The sequence below is a fragment of the Mesoplodon mirus genome (genome assembly GCF_964341445.2).
Source record: "Mesoplodon mirus genome assembly, contig: HAP1_SCAFFOLD_1110, whole genome shotgun sequence".
Taxonomy (NCBI): Eukaryota; Metazoa; Chordata; class Mammalia; order Artiodactyla; family Ziphiidae; genus Mesoplodon; species Mesoplodon mirus.
In genome coordinates this window covers 54,729-81,272 of record NW_028294955.1, presented here as the reverse complement: position 1 = coordinate 81,272, position 26,544 = coordinate 54,729, and the positions used below count along the sequence as shown (strand labels likewise).

The 26,544-nt window shown below is 37.3% G+C and overlaps 1 protein-coding gene across 4 annotated transcripts; it reads right to left on the bottom strand.

The window, feature by feature from the left end:
* Positions 1-687: 687 nt before the first annotated feature.
* LOC309797845 (dual specificity protein kinase CLK4-like) lies at positions 688-18,797 on the bottom strand (the record flags this gene model as incomplete). Of its 4 annotated transcripts, none has more annotated exons than XM_082646243.1 (14): positions 688-837; positions 920-1,010; positions 1,733-1,812; positions 4,625-4,707; positions 7,482-7,611; positions 7,862-7,956; positions 8,163-8,329; positions 8,422-8,538; positions 11,487-11,553; positions 11,950-12,040; positions 13,091-13,222; positions 13,718-13,808; positions 17,803-17,869; positions 18,637-18,748. In XM_082646243.1, 14 exons carry the CDS (start codon positions 18,737-18,739, stop codon positions 697-699), a joined length of 1,455 nt encoding a protein of 484 aa, XP_082502369.1. In that variant the 3' UTR covers positions 688-696. The 4 variants fall into 4 exon arrangements, with proteins under 4 accessions (XP_082502369.1, XP_082502368.1, XP_082502367.1 ...); XM_082646242.1 differs by having other exon boundaries at positions 13,091-13,226; positions 13,722-13,808; positions 18,637-18,739; XM_082646241.1 differs by lacking the exon at positions 17,803-17,869 and having other exon boundaries at positions 18,637-18,797.
* Positions 18,798-26,544: the final 7,747 nt, after the last annotated feature.

Genomic DNA, 26,544 nt, shown 5'->3' with positions numbered 1-26,544 from the left:
CATTGGAAAACAGGACTTTCCAAGCTAACTTTCCAGTTAGACTTTAATCTTAAACGAAGTGTGTATGTGGTTTTATTAATCTACTACAATGCACAAGTTGGATGTCTTTCCATGAATGCTACTTACCACCACTGACATCAACCAATGAAACAGAACACAATACTTACAATTTAATGAAATTCCAACAGCAAACAGTTCCTATGGGTTTTGGTTTCCAATACCTGCCTACCTAAAGTTAATAATACTTATTACCTGTTCAACAATTACAGAAAAATCTTTTAAAGTTAAGGAAAGTTTGAGGTAAATAAAGAATATTCATTTAAGAATGAAATAGTCAAGATTTCCTTTTACTCAAAAAAAACAAAAAACCAAACACAAAAATCACTTCCAAGAGTCAACCTCCATGTACAAAAAGGCAAGATCAATCACTGGACACAAAGGATATTCCAAAGGTCTTTAAAAATGGTAATTAATCTCAAAAAAGGAAAATTAATTTTAGCTTTTATATTTCATTCATTATCAAGACCATATTTGCTTAACAAGATAATTATGCGATTGATACAAAACATACAGCATTTACACTTAACTGTACAAAATAATTTAAGGTTTATAAAAATATTAGAATGTTTAGAGTTGACTGACACAGTCTTAAATAATCTCTTCTAGACAAGTATAGTAAGACCACTGATTTCCATTTTATTTCTTTTTTAATAAGTCAAAGAAAGGATGCTGCAATGCTTCATCCAAGGTAATTCTTTTCACTGGATCATATTCTAACATTCTTTGAATCAGGTCAAACAGTTTCTCATGTTCTTCATCATGACAGAGCATAAATTCCTGAGGGGAAAAATGACTTTGTTTAAGAAAGACAATAAAAAATAGTTAAAACAGGTTTTTTTTTTGTTTTTTTTTGTTTTACCTTTAATGGTTTGCAGTGTCCCGTAACATATCTACCAGCAGAACTACGTTCCTCCCAATCTAGCTGATTATGATGAAAATACATCTGTTTCCTATAGGAAAGAGAAGTCTGGATTAAATTTTAAGAAAAAAAGAAACCCCAAACCCACATTCTTACCCTGCCCCCACCAGGGGATTGGGGGAAAAGATGGAACCATAGACATCTCTCTATATATACATAAACATACAATTTCTAAAAATCTCAGCAATAATTATATCGGATACCTTATATGGTATTTTTCCTAATCTTGTACCCTCTGAAGTTTTAGTATCCCACCTAAGTTGTACCATATGTGAAACAATGCCAGCTTCAAAAACAGAGGTTCCTAGATCCATTCCTGTAAATTCTGATTTCACTAGATCTGGAATGGGGCTAGAAATCGTTAACAATTCCCTGGATGACTTCTGCGGTGAAGCTATGTTTTGAAACCACTTATAGTATTCTTGTCCAAAGACGTACATGTGGTTTGCAACAGTCTGGAATTCAAATTTAGATAGGACTCCAAAATCAAGCTCTTTTTACTACTCTATGTATTATTTTTAAATCAACCTAGGAAAACATTTATGCAAAGGTTAACCTGAGTATAAAAACACCACTTTATTTACTGGATCACAAAGTAAATATTGCATTACTTTTCAAAAACTTGACTTCATGAAAAAGAATTCAAAATCTACAGTCTTTGGAATAAGCAATAACAACAAAGATGGGTTTTCTATAGTTTGAATATAGGCCACTGCATGTACCCAATAAGGACTTTAATCTTAAAAAGCATACCTTGTTTTCTGAATCATGTGTGTTGGTATGGGTCCTAATATACGTTCCATCATTGCCAGGTGTTCTTTATTATCATTAGTCTAAAAAAAATAGGAAAAAGAAACTTAGCACTTTCCATTTCCCTACACGCACATAAAAGGATAACACAAGAAAACAGTGTGTCCGGGACTTCCCTGGTGGTCCAGTGGTAGAGAATACACCTTCCAATGCGGGGGACGTGGGTTCGCTCCCTGGTCGGGGAACTAAGATCCCACACGCTGCGGGGCAACTAAGCCTGCCCACCACAACAAGAGAGCCCGCGACCCACAAACTACAGAGCCCACACACTCTGGAACCCGCACACTACAAGTGGAGAGAGAAAACCCACGTACCGCAGCAAGAGAGAAGCCCACGTGCTGGAATGAAGACCCAATGCAACCCCCCCAAAAAAGTAAATAAATAAATGTTAAGAAAAAAAAAAGAAAATAGTGTTTCCATAAAAGGACTAGATTAGACAGCTATACAATTTATATTACACTCTACTTCAAAGATGGAATAAAACTGAATGAGCTACACTGATTGTCTGATTTCTGAAATGAATTGGTAAGGTTTGTAGAGCTGATTGAGGAACAACTTTTTAAGTATATTTTACTGAAGTACAGTTGATTTACAATGTTCGAATAATTTGTTTAATGTAAAACAGAACAGTTTTCCTTATTTGTATTACTTGCACTGTTTAACTGAGGGATGACTGGGAAGATTACCAATAACCTGGCTACTCATTTTATCGGTTGCTTAACTAACCTCCATTACCCAATGGATAGCAACTTTGTAACACTAATCCTAGACAATAAAAATACAGTCCCAATAATTCTTACAACAACCTTGAGCTAGGAATGTGGGAACATAACTTTCAAAGAGGTTAAGATACTAGCTCAAGCTCATATAGCTCATCAATGAGGAAACCTGAGCTGTGAACCCAAGTCAAAACTCATATTCTTAAATTACACAGTAACAGAGCTTTGGCTAAAGTCGAATAAATTGTTAAACTAAATGGTACACTCCTAAGCAGAGGCTGGAAAGCTTCTTCTATAAAGGACCAGATAGTAAATATTTTAGGCTTGGATGGTCACAGATGGTCTCCACCACATATTCTTTTTCATTTTTTAAAGCAGGCATCAGATAGGATATAGTTTGCCAATCCTTGCTCTGAAGAGCAGAGTCTATGTGCAATGCTTTTTAAATCCATTAACTACTGTGCCTAGCACACTGCTTTCAAAATGTTCTTAAGTCATGACAGGAATAAATAATACAAGCTCCATTATCTTCAAAAAGTTCCTTAGTTGAAGACTATTTTGGAGGGTGGAATTAAAATATAAACCACATCTCAAACCAAAGTTAATAATCGACGCTTAAGGTCTCAGAATGATTTACAATCATAAAACCAGCTGAAGGATTTTATATGTGTCAGAATGAAGAAAGCATGCACTGTGCTCAACTTTTTCCTTGACCCTATAGTTTACTACCACAAAGCCAGACACCACCCCCTAGAAATGTCCGACAGCTATGTTCTAGATATCAAACTTGTCTACAAACTCAGAGTACTTTTAACAGATCTCTACGGAGTAGACAGAAGTTTGGTGAGGTGCCCCATAGCGGCGAACACATATATTCTGCAACAGCCACCTAAGTGACTTATAATTCATCACAGCTTCCTCCCTCCTCATCCTGCATTGCCATAACCTCAAAGCAACCTTGACAGTATTAGCCAGGAACTTCCTAACCACCCTCACCCCATCCAACAACACACCTTGATCAAATCACAACCCTCTTAAAGTTCTCCAATGCTTACACCACTTGAAGCTTTCAAGACTTTTAGTTTTCCGACATAAGCAAAATTATGAGGAAAACAAGTAGAGACCTAAATAACATTTTCTCCTTTTTGTTCTGCCAAGTAAGCCAATAACTATTATCATTGCATAGAAAGAACATTTTAATACCAAAAAAAACAGGAGAGATAATTTCTAAATGAAAGCCAGAACGGCAACCCTACAAAATCATTTTCATTTTAGACCGGTCTACATTTGGAAACCACTGACTCCTAGGATAAAACAAATACCTTTCTATGGCAAACAAGTCCACTATGAATCAGTACTTGCCTACTGACACCATTTTCCTATTTATCCAAGACACTCCGGCAGCACTATTCATCCTTCCTCAACTAGAGTAGCTTCCTTTATGCCTCTTGCATTTATGAATACCATTTCTTCCTGATATGGCCATCACACACTCTAGTTTTCTGACAAACTCTTACTCTTCCTTATAGCTTGGATTAAACTCCCTATTCCTCAGTGATGCCTTCTCGAAGGAAACTTAACCGTTCACCTTTTCTGGGTTCCCTTCTACATTGTTCCATCATAGCAAGTATCATATTGTACTGTAGGTTTTCCCATGTCTATCCTGTGTATGTCTTCCTTGAGGAGAGAGATGCTGTCTTTTCATTTTTATACACACAGTGCTTAGAAATGTGCCTAGGGTGTCATACATGCTTAATACAACTTACTGTTTCTGAATTCTTTTAATAAAAGTGCAACATAACCAGCGCTGAATTAAAACTGACCATAGTAACACTAATGTAAATTTATGAAGGAGCATCACAATAAAATGGATCATATGAAGTCAATATGAACCATGTGTTTAAAAGCTCCACATGCAGAATGAATTATGACCATTCACTGAGAGTAGTTCATTCAACTGTGGTTTTAGAGAAGGATGACTATTTTGCACATGGAAGTTTACATCTTAAGAATAATGACACTATGGCAACTTTCCAATATGGAAACCAAAACTTTAACATGCCTTTAACATTAAAGCTCATTATGAATCAGTAAGTAACATTTACTAAATACATACCTGAAAGACTGTGAAACCAAGGTAATATTCAATAAGAATGCAACCTATGCTCCAAACATCACATGGCTGAGACCAACCTAAAGCTATTTAAAAACAAAACCAAACATTTTATTAGGCAACAATTTTTAATTGCCAATACACAATATCTTTTCCTATGTGGGTGCTCTCTTTATATAGCCCATTTAGGAGAATATGATAGTAAATTCAGGGTTTACATTTTTAGTTTTATACCAAACATGATTCAGTATGCTTTCAGAGTCCTCCATATCCTTGTATCAACTTACAGTATTTTAACCTGGGGGAGGAGGCATTTTATGGAAAGTAAGAGGGGTGAGCAAATAGTCCATAGTCTCTGAATTGCTTGTGCAATGAGGAGCACTGTTATACCCACTTAACGGTTGTTCTATGAAATTTTACATTTTATTAGTGCAAACATAGGTCAATAATTATCCTCAGAGTGTAATTACTAACCCCTTATCAATTACCATCAGCTTGATATCTGAGTTTATTTCTTCCATTAAAAGAAATAGTAGTGTCACCTAAATTATGTAAGAATTATAATGGATATTATAAGCAGTGTCACCCATAAGCAGAATTATACAGATATTTAAAGTTCACATAGAGAGGTATCTATATATGTACTTTCAGGTTGTCTAGACATGATCATATATTTTCTCCTTCAGAATTCTCAATAGTAACATTATTCAGAAAAGAAAAAAACACCTAGCCTTAAGTCTCTATCTATTTAGAAAGGAAAAGAGTAAACCTAAACCATACAGATGTTTTAACCTTTTAAAGATTAAGTTTTTAATAAAAAATAATGTACAAATAAAACCTACTTTAAAAGACATTTCAATTACTTTCAGTAACATTACTGAATTTAAAGACAAAGGAAGAAACAATATATTCAAGGAACTTGACTATGATTTAGCCATTTTTGTTAACCCTCATGGTACTTATCACTTGAACAAAAGGATAATGGAGCATGGTTTCTACTTACAGTAACACATACAAAATCTGCAAATGATAGAGCTTGGATCTAAGATGAAAGTTTTCTTTTCCAGCCACTCCTGTCTCCCAGTCCAGCTTTCTCCCAAGTGACTGTAAACTACCTCATTCTCTTATGGCTCAGCTCTCATACTCTTTGGAATTTCACATCATTCACTTTGACCAACTTCTGTTTACTACCAACACCCAAGACATGAGACCAACTGCCCTCCTCAGTGGTGGCACCTGACAACATCTTCCTCTTCAACCTAATTCTGCCTTAATCCTCAGGAGTAACACTTCACAAACACACAAAGAACCCTTCTAATCTTCCCATCTGTTCATTTCTTTTCCTAAACACCAATAAACCCAATTTCAGATTTATATCAACTATCCCCAGCCTGGCCACACATGGGACTGTATTATTACTAAGAATCACTGTATCTTACGCAATCTAGGAGGAGGCCATTAACTAACTGTAAGATACACCACTGTTTTATGAACCAATAACCAAGAAAAAATGCTGTTTTGTCTTATGTTTCCTCACATGTTAAAATGTGGAGAAAAATCTTCTTCTTAAAATTGATAAAACACAGCAAGTTATCTCTTTTTAAGCTCTGAAAATACCTCTCTGTCCACAATCTCCTCCCACACTCTTTTCTTTTACCTTCATTGCAGGCTTCAGTCCTCAACCATGAATACACTTTCTAAACTACTGCAACATAGCAGCTTCTTTCAGACCATACTAAGCAGAAATCCTAGTAACATCAATCTCAAAGATGAGCTCCAAACCTGTGCTATCCTATGTGGTAGCCACTAGCCACATGTGGTTATTTAAATCTAAAAGTTTAATTAATTTAAAATTCAGTTCCTCAGTCACACTGGCTATACTGAAAGTACACAGTAGTCTACGTGTGGCTACTAATGGCTACCATGTTGGATAGTGCAGATATACAACATTTCTATCATCATGGAAAGTTCTACTAGCCAGCACTACAAACTATTCTTAATTTCCTGTCCCTTTTACTAATTCTTTACTCTAGGTAAACATCATTAGTTTGCTTTCACACTCATATTCTCAACTACCCAGTCCTCTTCGACAAAAGGTAAAAAGTGGAAAAGACTGATTCCACAAAGATGTTTTACTATCCAACCTCGGTTGAAACTTACTTTTGGCAAAGTAATATGCTTATACCATTTAACTATCTCCCAATATCACCTGATCTGAATTTTTCCCACTGTCTCCAAGCCCCCAAATCCATCCCTGACTTCCTTGCTCTATCAACATGACTCGGTCTCGAACTTTTAAATTTTGAGGCCTAAGATGTGCTCTCCCTCACTGAGTTCCCTTTTATTAATATTGAAAAACCCTGCACCTTAACTAATTTTCCTTTCCATGCTTTCCCATGTCAAAGATGATCAAAGAAGCTCTCCTCTTAGACTAGCCCCTCTTTCTTCTCCTCTTAACCTCCGTCCACCCTACATCTAGACGTCTGCCAGCCAAATCTTTAGCATTTTCACCAGCACCATGCTTTGTGATGAGATGAAAAGAGGTGCCCACATCGCTTCAAAATCACACTGCTGTCATGGACTTAGCCAATACAGCTTGTTCTCTTATGATCTTGTAAGACTGACTTGTTCAAAAAGAACCACCACCTGGAATATCTTTACAGATGATATCACATTTTTCCCACTCAGGAAAATTATTTATAGCAATGTCCAGACAGCTTTTATGAAAACAGAAAACATTTTCTGTACACTGCTAAGAAAATTACAGCTATCCCCCAACTACCTGCCCCCCAATAAAAGCTATAGAGAACAAAAAATCTCTTTTTCAATTAAAATATCAGGAAGTCTGGTATCTACTAACCCAAAATGACCTCTGGAGCTCTGTAATGCCGTGTAGATACCACAGTGCTATGATGTTCATCATCGTATGTTGCACTTCCTAAGTCAACAATTTTGACATCTGTGTTTTTCAGTGTGCGTTCATCACGTTTCTAGAGATACAGTTAAGTAAACACAAAGATCAATAAAGATATGAAATATTTTATAGCACTATCCAAAAGGCTTGCACATGAATTCTCTTTTTGATTTTCAAAATAACCCCATGAGAAAGGCAAAGGATTACCCTTTTGGGGTTAAACGTCAGGATATAATAAGCCTCAAAGGTAAAATTCCTCATCCAAGGATCACCAAGCTAAATTCATTTTAAAGACAACTACCAAAATTAAAACAAGTGTAACTTACCATTTTTGAATTATACTTGACTACATAGTCAGACTCCACAAATAAAATATTTTCAGGCTTCAGATCTGTATGGGTTAATTTATTATGATGCAAAGCTACAAAAGAACAAAAAGACATTATTAGTTTCACTTACAAATGTAATCTGTACCGGGGGAAAGGAGAATTAGTAGTAGAGGTAGGGATCAAAAGTGGTTTCATCTTTACTTGCAACGTGCATTTTTAGTGACAATGGTTTGATATGTTGCTTGTCCAATAAAACCTTTAATTGACTGGTATTTAAAAATTTAACAAGTATACTTACAATTTACTGACTGACAGATCTGATATGCCATTTGCCTGATATGGTCAATTTGAAATGGCAGAAAGCTATTTTCTTTAATGAAATCATAGGTACTAAGTCCCAGGAGTTCGAACACAATACAAATATGACCATGATGATCAAACCATTCTAGCATCTGGACACATCGGCTGAAACAGATCAGAATACAAATAATTCAGTTCACAGAATTCTGATTATTTCATGGAACATAATGGATCACAGTTCCAAGTTTCTTACTTACAAGACATTATTGGGATCAGTACTATTTAAATGCTCCAATACTTTGATTTCTGAATGAGCTGCTTCACGATATGGTCCCACATTTTTTGTGATTTTCACTGCTACATGTATGCCACCCCTTAAAAACAAAATGAAAATGGTAAATGTACAGAAGGGCGTTGAAGACATGTATCCTCTAAAGCAGCTGTCCCCAACCTTTTTGGCACCAGGGACCGGTTTCATGGAAGACAAGTTTTCCATGGTTGAGGGGAGGGTGTGATGGTTCAGGTGGTAATGCAAGCTATGGTGAGCAGCAGATGAAGTTTCACTCGCTCGCCCACTGCTCACCTCCTGCTGTTAGGCCCAGTTCCTACCAGTCCACGGCCCAGGGGTTGGGGACCCCTGCTCTAAAGCATCATCTTGTTAAGTACCAATCACTCTATGCTATTTTCCTAAAATAATCTTTCAGGGTATATTATAGCAGATCTATAAACATTTTTTCAAAACATTTTGACAAAATATACATTATACAGAGTGATGATTTCTCTTAATACTTAAGAACGTTAATGTTTGTTTCCAAAAGTTTAAATTGACCTAGATTTTATAAGTAGTTTTTTTTTAAAAAAGGATAAAAATATAAACCTTGAAGATACTACTGCTGAAAACATTCACTCATTCGCCAGGCTAGACCGAATGTGCCAGATGTTGCATTGGAATCACTGTTAAAAAGAGCTTGTCCCATGTACCTCACAGTCTAATGGAAAAGACAGACACTTGAACAACTTATCATTAGGTTAGAAGTGCCTGGTATAAGGAATAGAGAGAAGAAAGAACCTAACCATCAGAGTTAGGGGAGCTCAGACTTCTTCAGAGAAGAAAGACAACTATCAGTTTGTTAGATAATTCTGGCAAAGGAGACACCAGCAATAAGTCATCAAGCCAAAAAAATGTTTAGTGCATTCACGGATGCGAAGAGGTATAAATAGCAACAATGTAGGGCAGCGTGTTTTAGACCGGGGCATCTGTAGTACTTCCTAAAAAGTACAGAGGGAATTCCCTGGTGGTCCAGTGGCTTAAGACATGAGCTTTCACTGCCGTGGGCCCAGGTTCAATCCCTGGTCGAGGAGCTGAGATCCCGCAAGCCATGTGGTGCGGCCAAAAAAAAAAAAAAGCCGTAAATGATTTTGAGGAAAAGGATTTCCAAATCTTCAGCTTCCTTCTGTCCTCTTTTCTAAACCTGATCTTCTTGAATACAAGCCAGCAGTCAACCCTGCATTTTTCACTATGGCCTTCCCACATTACAAAAGAGAACCCCATGCACGTGAAATTAATATGGCAAGGTTTGTGCCCCAGGCTGTTTATAAAAAAGAAAAAAAAATTCTTTGAGGCAAAAATTTTTCTAGTGGCTGGATAGCAAACCTATTCCGAACTCATTTCTTTTGACAAGGTCCCAATGAAGTTGTGGGCTGATATATAATCATCAAACTAAATTTTTAATGATTTATCTCCCTATGATGTATAGCATATATCTCAAGACTTAAAAGAATTACTATAAAACTGCTGTGACAAAACTTCTTCTAGTCTCATCTATTTCATCATATGGACAAGTTTTCTAACTGCTAATAAGCTATAAAAATGAACAGTGCTAATAGCTATAAAAATGAAAAATGGATAATGGTGTTAGCTAATGCTACTATAGTAATCATATTGCAGTATATAAATGTTCAAACCAACGTTATACACCTTAAACTTATAAGCTTTCATATTACTTGTCAATTAAAAAAAAAGAAAAATGGAAACTTAATGTTAAAACAGTAAGATTTATCTATGGACACATGAACTCATTTTTTTAAAGGCCCCAACCATCTCGATAAAAGATATATTTACAATTACATTGTATGTTTTAGGTCTAATAAGTATCAAAATTTGTAACAGATTTGTACTTGATCAATTGAATACTCTTCATTGGAATATCTCAAATACTCAAGTCTTGGAACCTCAAGAAATTTTTAAAAGACCTCAATGGGACAACTAGTGAAATGTGAATCAGGTTGTAGATAAGCTGGCAAAACTTGAAAATACATATAACATGTAAATATAGAGAATGATTAAACACTGTAAAATGTTAACATTTGTGGAATCTGGGTGAAGAATAGATGGGAATTCTTAGCAACTTTCCTAAGTCAAAGTATTTCAAAATATCTTAAAATTTTACTTTATGTTCACATTTTTGTCATAGAGAGGAAAGGGTGATAATAAAAGACACTTAGGATAATATTCTTTATGAAAAGTGAAGTAAAAGTTAAGTTCAAGATAAAGCATTTCTAAGTATTCAAGAAAAGTTTGTTCATGGATGACAGGAGGTATCAAGCTGTTGTATTTAGATTCCCCCAAACATATTTAGAAAGAGAGATATGTTTTTTTTAAAAAATCACCATTTACAATAAGCTGGAAATTACATCCTCAACTATTTTATGATGAAAAGTATAGATGTCAATTTAGAAATGTGCAGTTTCCACTAAACTGTTGTAAGACGTTCACTTACAAAAAAATTTGCAACCGCAGAATAGAGATCCTAGAGGAAAACATGAAAATGAAGCAGAGAGGGTCAAAGAACAAAAAGTTTAGTATAACTCATTAAAGAATCTGGACTTTATTCTGTAGGCTTCAAGTAATATAATTTATTTATAGTTTGAGAAGCTAACCCTAACGTGCAAATATTATCCTTTGGAAATAAAAGTTTTTGAACCAAGAAGATTAGACATGCTAATTTATTGTCTCTGCAATTCAAAAGTAGGGTAAAGCACTCCAAATCTCTTATAGAAAGCTAAGGACCTAAGTTCTGGGAAAGTCTTCACTTGAACACTGACATTAATTTCCATGAACTCCATCTGATAAACATTTTCAGCATTCTTGGTCAAAATCCATACTTATGGTAAATAAATCGTACACAGTTCAAGAACTTCTGAATACTTATACCTCCCAGGAAAACACATAGCTACCACTTAAATTCCATTTCATCTAAATTATGGATCCTTCTCCACCAAAAATATCAGAATGTTCAAAAAAGAAAAACAACAAACTTACATGCCATGATCAATGCACTCTACAACTCTGCCAAAGGTCCCTTCTCCCAAAGTGTTCACGATTTCATCTAAAGTGAGGGGGGAGAAAGAAGTGTAAGTACCTGAGTACAAATTATCAGTTATTCAAATAATGAATGCTTAAGTGTGGAATTTTTTCAAATGCTCTCTATTAAAGCATAATTAAGGTTCCAGCCCTCAAATTATTTGATTTTCAGATGCTACAAAAATAATGTAGATAGCTATCTTTCTTGCTCTAATCTCAAATTCCACTGATTATTTTGGAACTTTAGAGTAGAAATATTTAAACTCTATAGAAAAGAAGAAATACAAAAGAACAACAAACAAACCCACAAAAAACAAAACAAAAAAGCAATGAAGAGTTCTTTAGCCCCCCGCTGACAAACTATTCTTAAAAAGATTATTCTGTCTGCAAAGTTTAAAAAGTGTTGAAAAATATTCTATACATCTTGCTTTTAGAACGGCTCCACTTTGACAGATAAGGTGACCCTCTTCATCATCTTCTATACTCCTGGATCTTTTCCTTTGGTGGCTCTTCTGGAACGGCAAGTGGGCAGCACCAAGATCGTCCAGCCAATCAATATAGCAGAGTGAATTCAGGGCAGAATACGCAATTCATTCAGCGGGGAGATATTCAGGCATTCAGATAAGAACCAGGCCACGAAGAGTTGGCAGGAGCAAGTTCAAATTCACTCCCCAGAGATTCACAGGACACAGTTTATGTTACAGAAGAAAAACATGGCAAGATTTTCAGATAAGTTACTTAAAGTGGCAATAGAAAAAACAACACAATTGTCTCTAAAATACTGACTTAATTGAAGTCTGAAATTTAAAGAATGCAATGTCATGATCTATTAATCTCGTTATAAAATAGCCTATGCTGTGAGTTGAGATGTCTAGTTTGTCAGGAAAATGTTTTAAAACGTCAAGATTAGCTCAAATTGATACTTAGCAATATTTTTAAACATACTTATTAAAATAAAAGGGGAAAATAAAGGCTAATGTCAATGTTTGATCTAATCAATGATAGTTCTACTGAAGAAAACTTGGGGAGGAAAATAATAACTCATAGTTTACTGCAAACAAGTGAAGATTCATGAGTGTAAAAAAAAAGGCAGGCTTTCTGGACAATAATTTCCCCTTCAGCACCCACTTTCAGAACTCCAATGGAACTAATTGCAGATTGTGCTATACACAGGGTAAGTATCCACCAGTGCAACTTTCTACATTTGTCTCCAAGTACTGGGAAAGGGGTTTCTTTTAAAGTAAAAAATGTTTAAGATGAAAGAAAAGATGGGTGCTTCATCTTTTCGTATGATTATGTTATAAAAGATAAAAATATTTTTAACATTAAAATCAAGAACCTCATGATCTGGTCTGCAGAAAATGAGTAAATGTGGGCAAATGAGGACTAACTAATAAATGCAGATTAGTTGTAAGAATTTGGAAGTTTCCTTTAAGGATTCAAGTAATATAAACACAATTATATTCATATAGTATTATAAACTTTTTCAAACTTATTGGCTCAGTAAGAGCTTTTACACACAAATAAGTATCCACCCAAAATAAAAACAAAATCAATCAAACCGAACGTGACTGATTACTTGAACATTGTCTATTACGCTTCCTTTTAGGACTGCTTCTCCAGCTTCGGACTGAAGATTTACTGCAGTGGATTCGATAACTGCTTTCAACGTCTCTGTGATAACGTCTAGGAACACATCTTTTGCAGTAATCATTTCTGTATTCATCAATGTTAGGAACATATATTTTGCAGTAGTCATTTCTGTATTCATCAATGTTAGGAACGTATATTTTGCAGTAGTCATTTCTGTATTCATCAATGTTAGGAACGTATCTTTTGCAGTAGTCATTTCTGTATTCATCAATGTTAGGAACGTATCTTTTGCAGTAGTCATTTCTGTATTCATCAATGTTAGGAACGTATCTTTTGCAGTAGTCATTTCTGTATTCATCAATGTTAGGAACGTATCTTTTGCAGTAGTCATTTCTGTATTCATCAATGTTAGGAACGTATCTTTTGCAGTAGTCATTTCTGTATTCATCAATGTTAGGAACGTATCTTTTGCAGTAGTCATTTCTGTATTCATCAATGTTAGGAACGTATCTTTTGCAGTAGTCATTTCTGTATTCAGCAATGTTAAGAACATATCTTTTGCAGTAGTCATTTCTGTATTCAGCAATGTTAAGAACATATCTTTTGCAGTAGTCATTTCTGTATTCAGCCATGTATCTCCGGTCCTGATAATATCTCTCATTCAAGAACCTTGCTTCTAAATAATGACTGCAAACACATTAAAGGATTTAAAATTACTCTCTTCATTCTAGAACGCTTTAACGTTTAACCACATTTTAACGTGGTTAAAATAAAACATTCTCTCAAGAATTCCTGGTTTCAACAGCTAACTCAATAAAAGAAAAAAATACAAATTGATGAATTAGAACTTATACTTAACTCACAAAACTTAAATAATTTTACTTTAACCAACAAGCAAATGGGTACATATATCTCTATTAATATATACTGCTATGAAGGAACAAACCTTGGGTCAAATCATTCAACATATTCAGTGTTTACTTGATTAAGTGTCCCTTTACCTTCTGGTGAAAGTTAAGACCAAAAATTCACAAAACTGCTCTTCTGAAATTCATCAATCTTATGATATATGCATCTGTAACTAAGCTCTCTTCCTTTTTGCAGAGCCACACACAACATGAGGCAGGCAAAACAGGATTCCTTTCCTTCTTAATGTAAGTTAGGTATCTCTGGCACACAGAGTTCTTTCACGAAGGGTGTATTAGAGCTAAAAGGAATCTTAAATATATTTCAGGCCTTTCATTTTACAGATGACTACACTGAGATCCCTAGAACGATTTGCCATGGTTGTAGAGCACATTCTAAATCCTATTGTATGTGCCAGTATTATTATACACACCACCTATTCCATCTCCTCTCCTCTATTTCGAGCTTCCTGTATCTTTCTGAGAAATAGTCAACACAGTTTTTGAACGCTGCTTCATGTGCCAAAAATATCCAAAATATATGCCCCTCAAATGAGAAAAGGTTCTTATAATTGCTTGCTTAGGATTTCCCAACCCCCTACTTCCCTTTGCATTTTGAATTTCCTGTCACTCCTGCTTGTGAAATAAACAAGAATTCAGGGAAAACAGCATCATCTGGTGCCATAGTGCTTACCTTCTTTTTTTATTTTTTTATTTTTTTTGCGGTACGCAGGCCTCTCACTGTTGTGGCCTCTCCCGTTGTGGAGCACAGGCTCCAGATGCGCAGGCCCAGCATCCATGGCTCATGGGCCTAGCCGCTCCGTGGCATGTGGGATCCTCCCGGACTGGGACACGAACCTGTGTCCCCTGCATCAGCAGGCGGACTGTCAACCACTGCACCACCAGGTAAGCCCCATAGTGCTTGACTGCTGAATCTACAGATCCCTTTGAAAATCTAATTGAGAGGTATGGGCCCTCTCCCCTAAGAAACGCACAAATGCGTAAACAAATCTTGGCAAGGAATTTCAGAGATCATGGACCTCAGGAAGTCAATGGATTCCAGTTAAGCAGCCTTGATTTGATGGAAAGAAAAAGACAGAGCCAACTGACCCAGTTTCCCGTCCCCCTCTCTACCTGGGATGAGTATCCTTTTCAACAGTGTGAAGCTTCAAGAGGGATGCACGTGGAGCACTGAGGGAGAGAGGGGACACCTGCCCAGTCAGACACACCAGCTAAAATAATCCTGACAAGCAATGGAGTGACAGATGTTAACTAGACTGCCCTCACTAACCTCGTTCTTTTTCCCAGAATATGTTGTCATTCTTTTTGCTCAGGAGGCTGGTTTATGCAAAAATAAAGGAGAAGCATCTCTAAAACTGCTACTCAACAGGGCTGGCATCAAATCCAGGCTGGGGAGATGCAGAAGCCCCCTTTCCCCAGTGTCAGCCTTAAGTTCTAGCCATTGGAGAAACAACTCAGGATATTAGGGTCTAAATCTGGGTCTAAGTCAGGGATCTGATCAGTTGCTTCGAACCGTTAAGGGAGAGATCTACAATACGTCAAACTAGAAATTACCATACTCTAAAGGGCATCTGTTTAATTCTGTAAGGCATCCTTCCCATAAAAGTCTAAAATGTATCGGAAAACTCTAACACTAATAATCCTTAGCTGGACTAGTGCATGAAATTAGAGCTGCTGATAATCCATAAATAATCTATAGAATAACAAACATGGAGTGAAGTAATACTATGAGGATAAACTAAAAAGATGAGGACCTCTTCAGCCTACAACAACCGAGCCTTAGAGATTAGATAAACAAAGTCTACAGAATTATAAAGGCTATATGGACAGAGTGAACAGGATGAACAGACTGACTGAATTTCTAAAAAGAGTCACTGAATGTCCAGTGAATATTTCACTGTAGTTCTTTAAAACAGCCAAGACTAATGAGGCTATGGGCATTCATTTTTATTTCCACACAGGTCCTGTGGAAGATAAAAAATATATGAGGCAAAATCCCTGCCAACAAATAACTGTTCAATTTGAGATTACTCACACAAAAATCAAACAAAACTCAACCATGCAGGAAATGCCAAAAGCCTGGATATGAGTGCTTAGGAGAAAAAACTCATAATGCTTAAAATGGTCAGGGAAGATTTCGTGAAAAAGAAGGGAAGAGTTGCATCTTAGAGGGACATCAGGATTTGGATAAAGTAGGAAGTAGAAGAAGTGCCAGGAAAGAAAAATGGCATATTACCATCTTACATTTATAGAGTACTTTTAGCCAGAATGGTTTAGAGATGAGTTTGTCTACATGCTACTTAGGAACTAGTAAGTAGACAATTTCAGCAAGAGCAATTTTCACATAGGGGAACATAGGCAAATAAATAAGCTGGGAACAGATCATCCAAAATCTTGCATGCCAGGCTAAAGGGCTTAAAACAGTGTTTCTCAAAGGGTGGTCTGTTTATTAACAATATCGAAATACTGAATTTTTAAAAATGAAGATCCCTGGACCCCAGGTCAGACTCACTGAATAATCTGGTACTATGCATTTTAAACATACCTCCAAAGTGATTCTATTCACACTAAAGTTTGAGAATCACTGGTTTAAGGCTTGATACTCTATGTTACAACAAGACATTTAAGGATATAAAATGTGTTCACAGTGTTCACAGCCACATCAGTCTTCCTGTGTAGAATTAATTGATTAAGCTTGTAGGAAGGGAGCAATTCACAGGCTACTTACAAATCAGAAAGAAAAGACACTCTGAAATATATAGGAAAAAAGGTAAGATAATTGATCTACAATAAAAGCGCTGATAAATCATAAGAAAAATATGCTTTAATAGAAAAAATAGGCTAAGAATACAAAAATAATGTTCACAATCAACTAGACTTCAATTAAAAAATATTCAAGTGTTCAATAAGCACATGACAGAGGACAAATTCAGCAGAAATTTAAACATTCAAATGAAAAGAAAACACTATTCTTGGCATTTCAAAATAGACAAGACTGGTGACAGCATGTCGTAGGGAGTGTAACTTGGTACAAACTTTCTAGAAAAATATGTGGAAAAATATGTGAATATGTAGCAAGAGCCTTGTAAGAGTTCACACCCTTTCACTTGAAACTGTCCCTTCTTAGAACCTATTTTCAGGAAATATTCAGAGGCAAAGATTTGTATACAAAGATAGTTTTCAGAAGAAATAACTTTACATCCAAATGGGGGACTAGCATCCTACCAAGAGTACCTTCTTTATATGCTTCTGTATTTTTCAGTTTTTTTCCTATAATTTTACAAAAAAACACTCTTATAAAGTTTTGAATCTTGAAAATGACTATTAGATTACTCCAGATTATGGAGAGCAATTACCACCAGACATCTCTGGTGCCAATATCAAAGAAGAAACTATTGGCCTAGTGGTTATTGCACTGACTCAGTATCATCTTTCTGTGGTTAATTATGAATATGAATAACTGTTCATCATTCATATCACTTCCTTTCGACACATACAATGCATAATAAATCCATGAATGGTTAGTACTATATGTTCAGCCTTACAGAGTATTTTGTAGTTATCTTAATATAGGGTACAGATATTCTTGTATAATACATTAATTAGCTCAGGTCATTGAAATCCTGGCATAGATTCTTCCTCTTCCCTCCATATGATAGTGTGTGAAGAATGATTAGTCTGCACTGATTAACAACAAGCTCACTGTTCTACAGAACACGTCTGTTTTGGCATGGAGAAGGAAAAAAATTGCATACTGTTTTTTAAAGTAACCCCAGTTGGCTAATTTAGAAAGCAATCTGGCAAACAGTCCCAGTGGAACATCTGCACAAAACAAGGAGAAAACATAGAACCAACAAAAACAAATGAGAAAGGGAAATTAATGGAGGACAGAATGAAAGAAACTCTATTCACCTAGGCTTTGTTTAATCATTTAGGAACTTGAAAAATTCCTTCAATTCTATATAAACGTAGTACCTCCAAATTTTACACGGGTAAGAATACAACAGAACAGGACACATGCCATTGGAAATTTTTATTGAGGCCCTTCTTACAACAGCCAAGCTTCTAAAAATCCCAAACATATCCACTGGCCTTATCTACAAATATAACCTGTAGAATACAGTATAGGCAACTAATCCCCAACACACTGTAACATTCTCACACACCACATGCTATTTTTCTCATCTGGATGAACTCTTCCCCACCCTTCATTAGCTCTCATTTGTGGAACCCTAAATAAGTGCCCCAATGTACAGCTCTCCCTACTACATACAAGTTAAAGGCACTCACTGGTCCTTTAATCACTTACTTAACTTTCGTGTGTCTCATTTCCCACAACTATATTACTGGCAGCTGGGACTCCATCAACTGTCTCCTACAGCTCCCAAATGGACACAGATATGTGAGAGCAGGAACTCTGTTCTATTCACAGCAGTGGCTAGCATATAATAGGCACTCAGTAAATATTTTCTGAATGAGTATTTGTTGACTGATTTATAAAACAATCTGACAGATGAAAGTTATATAAGCTAATGACAAGTCATTACAACTATTAGTGTTAAAATGGTACTAGTTCAAGTGTAATTTACCAATAAGATTCTTTAAGCTGGTGATGTGGTTTACAATGTCTGTTCTCTTGTGTACTACTGTGGGATCTCCTCTTCTGTTTGTGCCTTCCACTGTAGCTTTCATGTCCCAGGCTTTCTCTGTTATCCCAGTCAGGGCAGTGAGTTCTGTTGGAATGACTCATCTGTTAATGGAAATGAAAAGTGAGTTGTGGAATTTACAGATGGTTATATTTAGTAAATAAAATATTTCACATTACTATTAATTCAATAGAAAAACCCCAGCACATGGGGTCCTACAGGTTCTAAAATCTTCGTAGGTAATGGTTCCCAAGGCATGGAGGCACTGTCCCACTGGTATGTCAGATGATTCTAAGTGGCATACACACCTAGCACTAAATGATAACACTGTGAGACCTGAATGCATTTTCTTTCCATTCTTCTGGATAAATTCTCAGCTTGGTGCATATCTTCAACTAACACTTGCTAACTGCCATTTTTAAAAAAAGAGTCAGGATTCAGGCTTACAGCCTTCAGTAGACAACAATATCTAGCTAGAAATTAATAACTTTTTTGGTTTTATTTTTATCATTACCTTCTTTCTATGGCAAATTATTACTAATCTCTTAAGTTATTGATATAATCAAATTATTAAGTTATTGATGTTAACTTTAAATGTGAACTAATTTAAAACAAATATCACAAGCGTCATGCAGCTTTGTTGAAATACTGTGATACAAATAACTGAAGTCAGAGAAACACTTAGGGATAGAATATAGGAGATGACTGTTTATTTTCAGATCATCCTGCAACCATTCTTAAAATTAAACATATTTGTTATAGATCTGGGGTGACTAAAGAAATGAACCTATAAGGATGAATAGGGTCACACTGAAATCAGATAATTGTGACAATTCCTTGACTCCATCTACATCCTCACAGGTTCCATTCAGGATCATGATCTGTGTTCTAACAATGCCATCCCTATCTGCCTCTTCCCATCTTAATTCTTTCACAAAGCAGTTAAGTTTTTAACAGTGATGTCCAAACTGTTGAAGAGGGTGAGGTTCACAACTCAGCAAGGAGCTGAAAACAGGTAAAATGGAGCAAAACCAACTTAGTTAACCTCCTTCAGTTAGCCCAAATGACTCAGTAACAAGCAGACAAATTCAAGTAAAAAATTTAAAAGATTTCAAATGAATTAAAAGACTTTAAAATGAGGCATCTCCTGGGAGGTATTCCCTAAGAAAATGTAGGTATCATGCCATCAGGGACCGAAGCCACCAAATATTTAGATCTTTTAACTCACTTCTCTTGTTGATTCTTAGGTCCAACAAAAATCCTAAAACTCGAGTCAGGGTTCTCACTGGAAATTGATAAGTGAGCATTCTGATTTACATAGTCATTTGAATATGGGAAACTGAAATAAATGACATTACAAATTAACCTGAGCCAAAAGACCATCAGAAAAGCCATCAAAAAAATTATATTTCTAGTGGAATTCTTCTAACCCTTCAATTACCCAAATTATATTTTAACCACATAGGAACTCTTTAAAATTGTTTAGTTAAGCATTCTTAAATCATAGCAAGCAAAATTACAACATCTGATGACTGAGGTTTATTACTATGATTATTATAATGCATTTTTTGCAAAACACGTGTGTCTGCTTCAGTTTTGGTTTTTTCCTTCTACTATCAGTAGGCCATAACTAGCTCACCAAGGCAGAATTCTTAAATAACCACAGTTATCAATATGCAAATATTAAAATAAGCATCTTGGGAGAGCCAAAGGTTTTTATTTCTCTAGCCAAGTTCATTACTTTAAATTTAATTCAGCTGATAGGAAGCCGTCCCCCCCCCCCACCACTACTGTTCAGAAATATTTTCTCAGGAGGCCAAGAGAAGAATCCCAGATCCAGGTTATACAGATTAGGTTCCTTCGCATACAAAAAAAGAGAAAAACTAGCTAGAATTATCACACTATTTCTTATTAACAAAGAATCCTACATGTTAGAATCATCGGACATCCTTCAATAAAAACATCAGATACAACAAACATCAGATGTTTATATCCATCGTAGAAACCTGATTCTCTACTGCCCTTTAACACCCTATATTACCCGACAATTTGATGTTATCTATATAAAAATATCTATGTAGGTTAAAGTTATGATTAGATGGCTCCAAGAGGACTGTATGTAATGGATAACAAGAAGCCTGTGGGTGTATGTATGGAGCACAATCATACAAAGATAGCTATAAAATAAGACCAGGTGGTTGACGTGGTCAGTTTGGAGCGCTGTTTCCTAAGAATAGTATAAGCGTTTCATGGTTACTTAAGTAATCAAGGACAGGGTGATCCAAAAGTATCAGAAATGCACATCTGATGCAACAATACTATGCTCCACTTTAGGAAAAAATCAGTTCGCACAAAGGATGAGCCTCTCCGTATTTACCTCTCACAAGCACGAGCTAAATTCCACCACCTGGACTCGCAAACGAGCAGTTCCTCGGACGCCCAGTCCCCACCCCTCGCCTCTCCGCCAGGGCACCTGGCCAGGGCCTTTGGCGCACTCAGAGGCAGAAGTCTGACCTCGGAAAATCCCAGAATGCTACAAACGGCCGAGGCCAGGGACCCAGAGTAAGCCTTGATCTAGGACAACACTTGCCCCAGGAGGCTCTCGCAGGGTCTCACTCTGATCGGCGGGACGGGTCACGGGCCTAAGGAGCCGTGATATGAGTGGCCTGGCCTCTCTGAGACGAGTCAGCGGCAGAGCCGAGGCCTTTCCGCCCTAGGATTTTAAATCTACCATGACACCGGGGCAACTTTAGGTTTCAAATGCCACGAGCAGAGCTGTGTCCCGAAGAAACCCCGGTCGCCGAGGCCCCGAATCCCGTCGTTTTTCTGACACCTGGCTTTCGAGACCTAAAACACTGGGAAACCGCCCAGCCCAGAACACCCTATCCGAAACCTTACCTCCTCAAAAGCAAAAGGCCCTTTGGCCAATAACTGTCACCAAACCGCCGTCTTCAATCCCTGTCGCTGCGACACACACCCGACAAAATGACAGCAAAACCATCTCCCCAAAACCCCACCGTCGGCCTCTAGCGCCACTTATATAGGACGAAGGCGCCTGCGTAACAGAGCTCCCGCGCTCCCGCCCCGCCCCTAAGGGGCGGGGCCCAGTGTGACGTCAGGGCCGCGCCCGGCCCTCCACCACGCTGCTGCGTGGGCGGAGCAGTCCCGGCCCTGAGATGTGCAGTGGCTGAGGCGACTCCTTAGATTGTTTTCATTGCGGGAGAACCTGGCTGAAGTCAGGAGGAGACGACTTAAGCCTGTGGCACGTGTCTGCTGCTACTCGAGGAGTTATGCTGAATGCAGCACCTCTTAGCCGAGCCAACCTTGGCTCCGTTTCCTGCTCTCCCACCCCAGTGGGCCGCAGCACGGCTGAACTGTCAGGCAGAGCCACCGTGCAATAGACAAACCCCAAACCGTCTCGGTGCTAGGCCCAGGCTGGTGCTGGGGTTAGCTCAGTGAACGCGATTGTGTAGTCCAGCCCGCTTGGAACGTCCTGTCTAAAAATGGATTCTGATAAATAAGATGTCTTAGGAAACAAGCTCAGAGGTGCTTATCTTTTTAAGGCCTGTGTTCCTGATAAGAACAAAAAAAATAAGTTTCAGTTGAGACTCCTTACAAAATTTTTCCTGTTGTGATCCCTGCCTCCTGGGCAGATTCGGTAGCTGGAAGTTTCCCTAACAAACTTTTCCCCATTATTTATTCCTGTGAGTCAGTTTTAGTTAACCAATGCAGAGTAATGTCTGAGAGCTAGTGAGCCCCGTTAAGGGGCTTGCTTACCTCAAATAAGGTATTTCGCAGTTCTAAAGATCCCCAGACAGTTTCCCGTTGTGAGCGTGTAGCGTGAGAAGAGAGAAGAGGGCCAAAATCTGAGCCCTGGGGAGCACTTCAGGGACAGAGGAAAAGAGCCTGAGAAGGAATGATCAGAAGGAGAGGAGAACCAAGAGTTTGGTGTCAGAGTAAGTGAGAGAAGGGTTTAAATGAGGGAAAGGCTGACAGTGACAAATGCTGGGAAGGAGTCAGGTAGGGTTGGTCCTGAAAAGTGTCAAGGGGATTTTGTGTTCTGACAAACATTCGATGGATAAAAGAGAAAGTCAGAAATCAGATTTGGGAGGGCACGGTTGGACTCTTGCAGGCATAAATCCAATAACATGTGGGTTTGTACCTTGTACCTTGTTAGGTGAAAGGAGGGCCCTGTCATTTCATGATCTAATAGTGTAGAAAATGTGTGCCACGTACTTTGGATAAATTGAATTGTTATGGAGATTGTACCCCATGTTAAGAAGTGAAGAAGTGAAGTTGAAAAGATACTTGGAAAATTGGAAGTGAAAATTCTTTATGCTGTAGAATGAAACAGACGTTATTCTCCTCACCTGGAATAGCCACCATTTATGCATCTACAATTGTAAATCTTACCCATCCTTTGAGGTCTATCTCTAACATGCTATCTCTGACTACATGAGTTCCCACCCATCTCCCTGCTCTTGACTACTCTGGTTAGAGATGAGGTCCTTAATCAGTTGGCCAAGGCACACTGGTGTGCCTGGAACCACCAAAATATGATGACCAATTTTGCCCATAGTGTGAAATGTATTGGTTCTACAATTGATTACACCTACTATTTCAGGGACATCTATCAGTTGGAATGTTTATCTGAGTAGACTGGGCCATCTTGCGAGGTAAAGTGGGACTCAGCTTGAGGCATATAGAGGCATAAATTAAGCTGGCAGCAAAGAAAAGTTCCCCTTTTTTCCTGGCACATGAAGGATCTTTGTCTTGTGAGGCTAAAAGAGAATGTGGTCAGGACAGTGCACAGTTTTGCTCAAACAACAATAGAAAGTTCAAAGACAGCCAAGTGGAAAGGCCCCCTACAGAGGGATTTATAGACATCACAAAACAATGTTACCCAGTAGTGGAGTCTGCTTTGTAGTTGCTGCTATCTTATTTTAGTGTCATTTTGAATCTTCAAGTTTGTCTGCCACTTAAATATTAAGGTCTAATATTTGAAAGTGTGTCATGATCAGGAGGAGGTCGACATGTATGGTGCTCCTATTTACTCTCTGTGGCTTATGTGCTTTGACTGGAGACAAGGACCTGATTTATATTATCTTTGGTATCTCAGTGGCTACAACCCAGTACATATTTGTAGGTTGTTTATGGAAGCTGCTTTTGGTTGTTTTGCTCAGTTGGGTTAAGTTGGATTAAATCAAAGGTTGAAATTTACTCCCAGAATCCCTGGGCCAGTTGGCTTAATAATCTTACCTGGCACCTTAACCCTTTCTATTAAGTCAGTTACCTGGAAAATGAATACCTTGTGTCAGAGGACTTAATAAAAAGTCTGTCTAATTTCTCAGAATCTACTACTAACACCAGAAAATCTGTCCAATCTGGTAACTTTGTCTCAACACAAGAACAAGTATGTCTAAGAAATCCTTAAGTTAAACCATATATAAAGAAAATCTTAGCTTTGAAGAGCAACCAGAGGAATATTCTTATCATATATTCTAGCACAGACATTCTACAAGTTTAACTTCAGATATAGGAAACAGTCATCTCTGAAAGCAGAGTTCCAGAGTAAAAGTCTAAATTGTTGTGTAAATTACGTTTAACAGAAGATTGTCAGCTATATGGAGAAATCTTTACAAAGCTATAAACCTTTATGAGCTTATAATTTCTAAGTTGCTATTACTGATAATTACCAATCTGTATTTAATTAGATTTTTTTGTGTTTTTAGCTATCAATTAAATACTCATTATGTGCTAACTACTTTGTATACATGATCTCATTTAATAATCTAAACAACACTGTAAAGTGATCATTGGTTACTTGCTTGCAGTCAAGTTATCAAGTACCAGAACCGAGATTCAATCTCAGGACTTACTTGCTCCAAAGCTCTTGTGTTTAACCCGTTCTACTGGCTGCTTCAACTCATACAGCAAAGTACAAAGCAACTTACTTTACTTAGTCATTAGGGAAACCAGGCTGAGTTCATCTTTCAGCAAGATCAAAGGAGTTCGTCTTAAAAAAAGCACTTTTCAAGGTGATATATCATCAAGGGCTCCTCATGATGAAACAATGACTCAGTTTATCTCCAGCACATCAAGGTCATCAAAGGTCCCAGGGTGCCTTATTCACTGTTCAACAGCAAGTCACAAAGGGTCTCCCGTGCATCCCATGCTGCCTAAGATGGATAACATCCCAGGTTTCTCCAATATTTCCTGAGACTGGTTGTGAGGAGATTCATACAGCACACCATGAAGCAGGATCCAATCATCAAACAGTGCCAGAAACATTCCCTGATACACAGTGCACTTTGCAGTGGATCAAAGGTGGGGAGTGGAGGGGTGCCAGGAGTGATTTAATTCAGAGGTTCTTTTGGGAATAGGGTAAGCTGATCTTTCCAATCTCCTTGTCAATTTTCACTACCTCTAATGAAAGGGCTTTGGAACTAGGTTAATCAATTAGTTTCTCAACACCTGCTACCAATAGTCTCAACTATCAACCATCCAGTGAAACCACTGAAGGGAAAATATATTTGCCTAAGTAAATTCCTAAGTTCTAAATTTCCTATGAATATTGTAGAATCCTACATAAGCATATGAAAACATGTAATATATATTTGTCTCCAAATCTTCTGGGGTTACCTTTTATTTTAATGTATAAATATCAAGTTCCTATTTCATGTAATTGTAGGAAGTACAGTATCCTTCAGAGTATTCTGATGATTTCTATAGAGGTGTTAACTTCTCTGGTGGCTTCCTGTCACCTCTCACTCTAAATTCCCATTCCTGGCTCTATCCCTCAATTCCCTTATACCATCTCATCTGCAGTTGCTGTCTTTGCTTCAGAACATTTTGTACCAAGTATTGACACAGACTTCTCCTTGATTCTCCAAAGACTAGGTACCTTTTATGAGGAATAGGCTTAAAATTTTGAGAATACCAGAGGGTGGGTACAGCACAGAAACAAAAAGAACTGAAATTTTGTATCAGAATTCACAATTCTGAAGGTCCCAATCATTTCTTATCACAGAGAATTTCTTACTGGCTTTCATCTCCTTAGGACTCAACTAGGGGAATGGATATAAGAAAAATGGATATATACTACACATTAGTTAAAAGCAATGAACAATTTTGCTAAATTTATGCTAAATTGACATATAGCAATATAAATAGACCTAAAAAGTTAATGCTGAATGAAGAAGAAAATGTGATTTATAAAACAATATCATTTAGGCAGATATTTAAAAACTGCAACTACACCACATGTTTTCGAGGATACGTATATATTTAAATAAAGGTTAGAGAGTGAATTGGAAAGACAATATATTAAATACACTAGAGATGTGCTTCTCGGAGTTCTGAACTTTAGCCTAGAGACCATTTAGGCTATGCACTCAGTTTACTTTGTAGCTTTGTTGCCCTGGGTCTAATTTTCAACACAGTCTTCCCTGTGGCTACAGGAGACAGCTGAGTCAATAGTGTGCCTTAAGTTGACATCTGGCTGACCTGATCTTCTCAGTTTCCGTTTTCAGAGCTTTTAAAACAACTGACCAAAGGCAGACAACTCAATAACTCTTACAACTGCAATTGTCCCCATACTATTCAAGTGCCTCCAGCTATTGCATAAGCTGATGTTTCACCTCCATCTGAACCTCATCCCAGTTCACCACCAGTGAGAGTTTTTTCCTAGACCCAAAGGGCTATGTTCTTTATTCTGTTTCACCACCTTCTCTCTTAGAAGCAACAATAAGGGACATCCTTGCCTTATTCCTGTTTGTAAAGGGAATGCTTCTAAAGTTTTAGTTAAGTTTCATGTTGTAACTTTTCTTCTCAATGTATTGTGGAAATAGG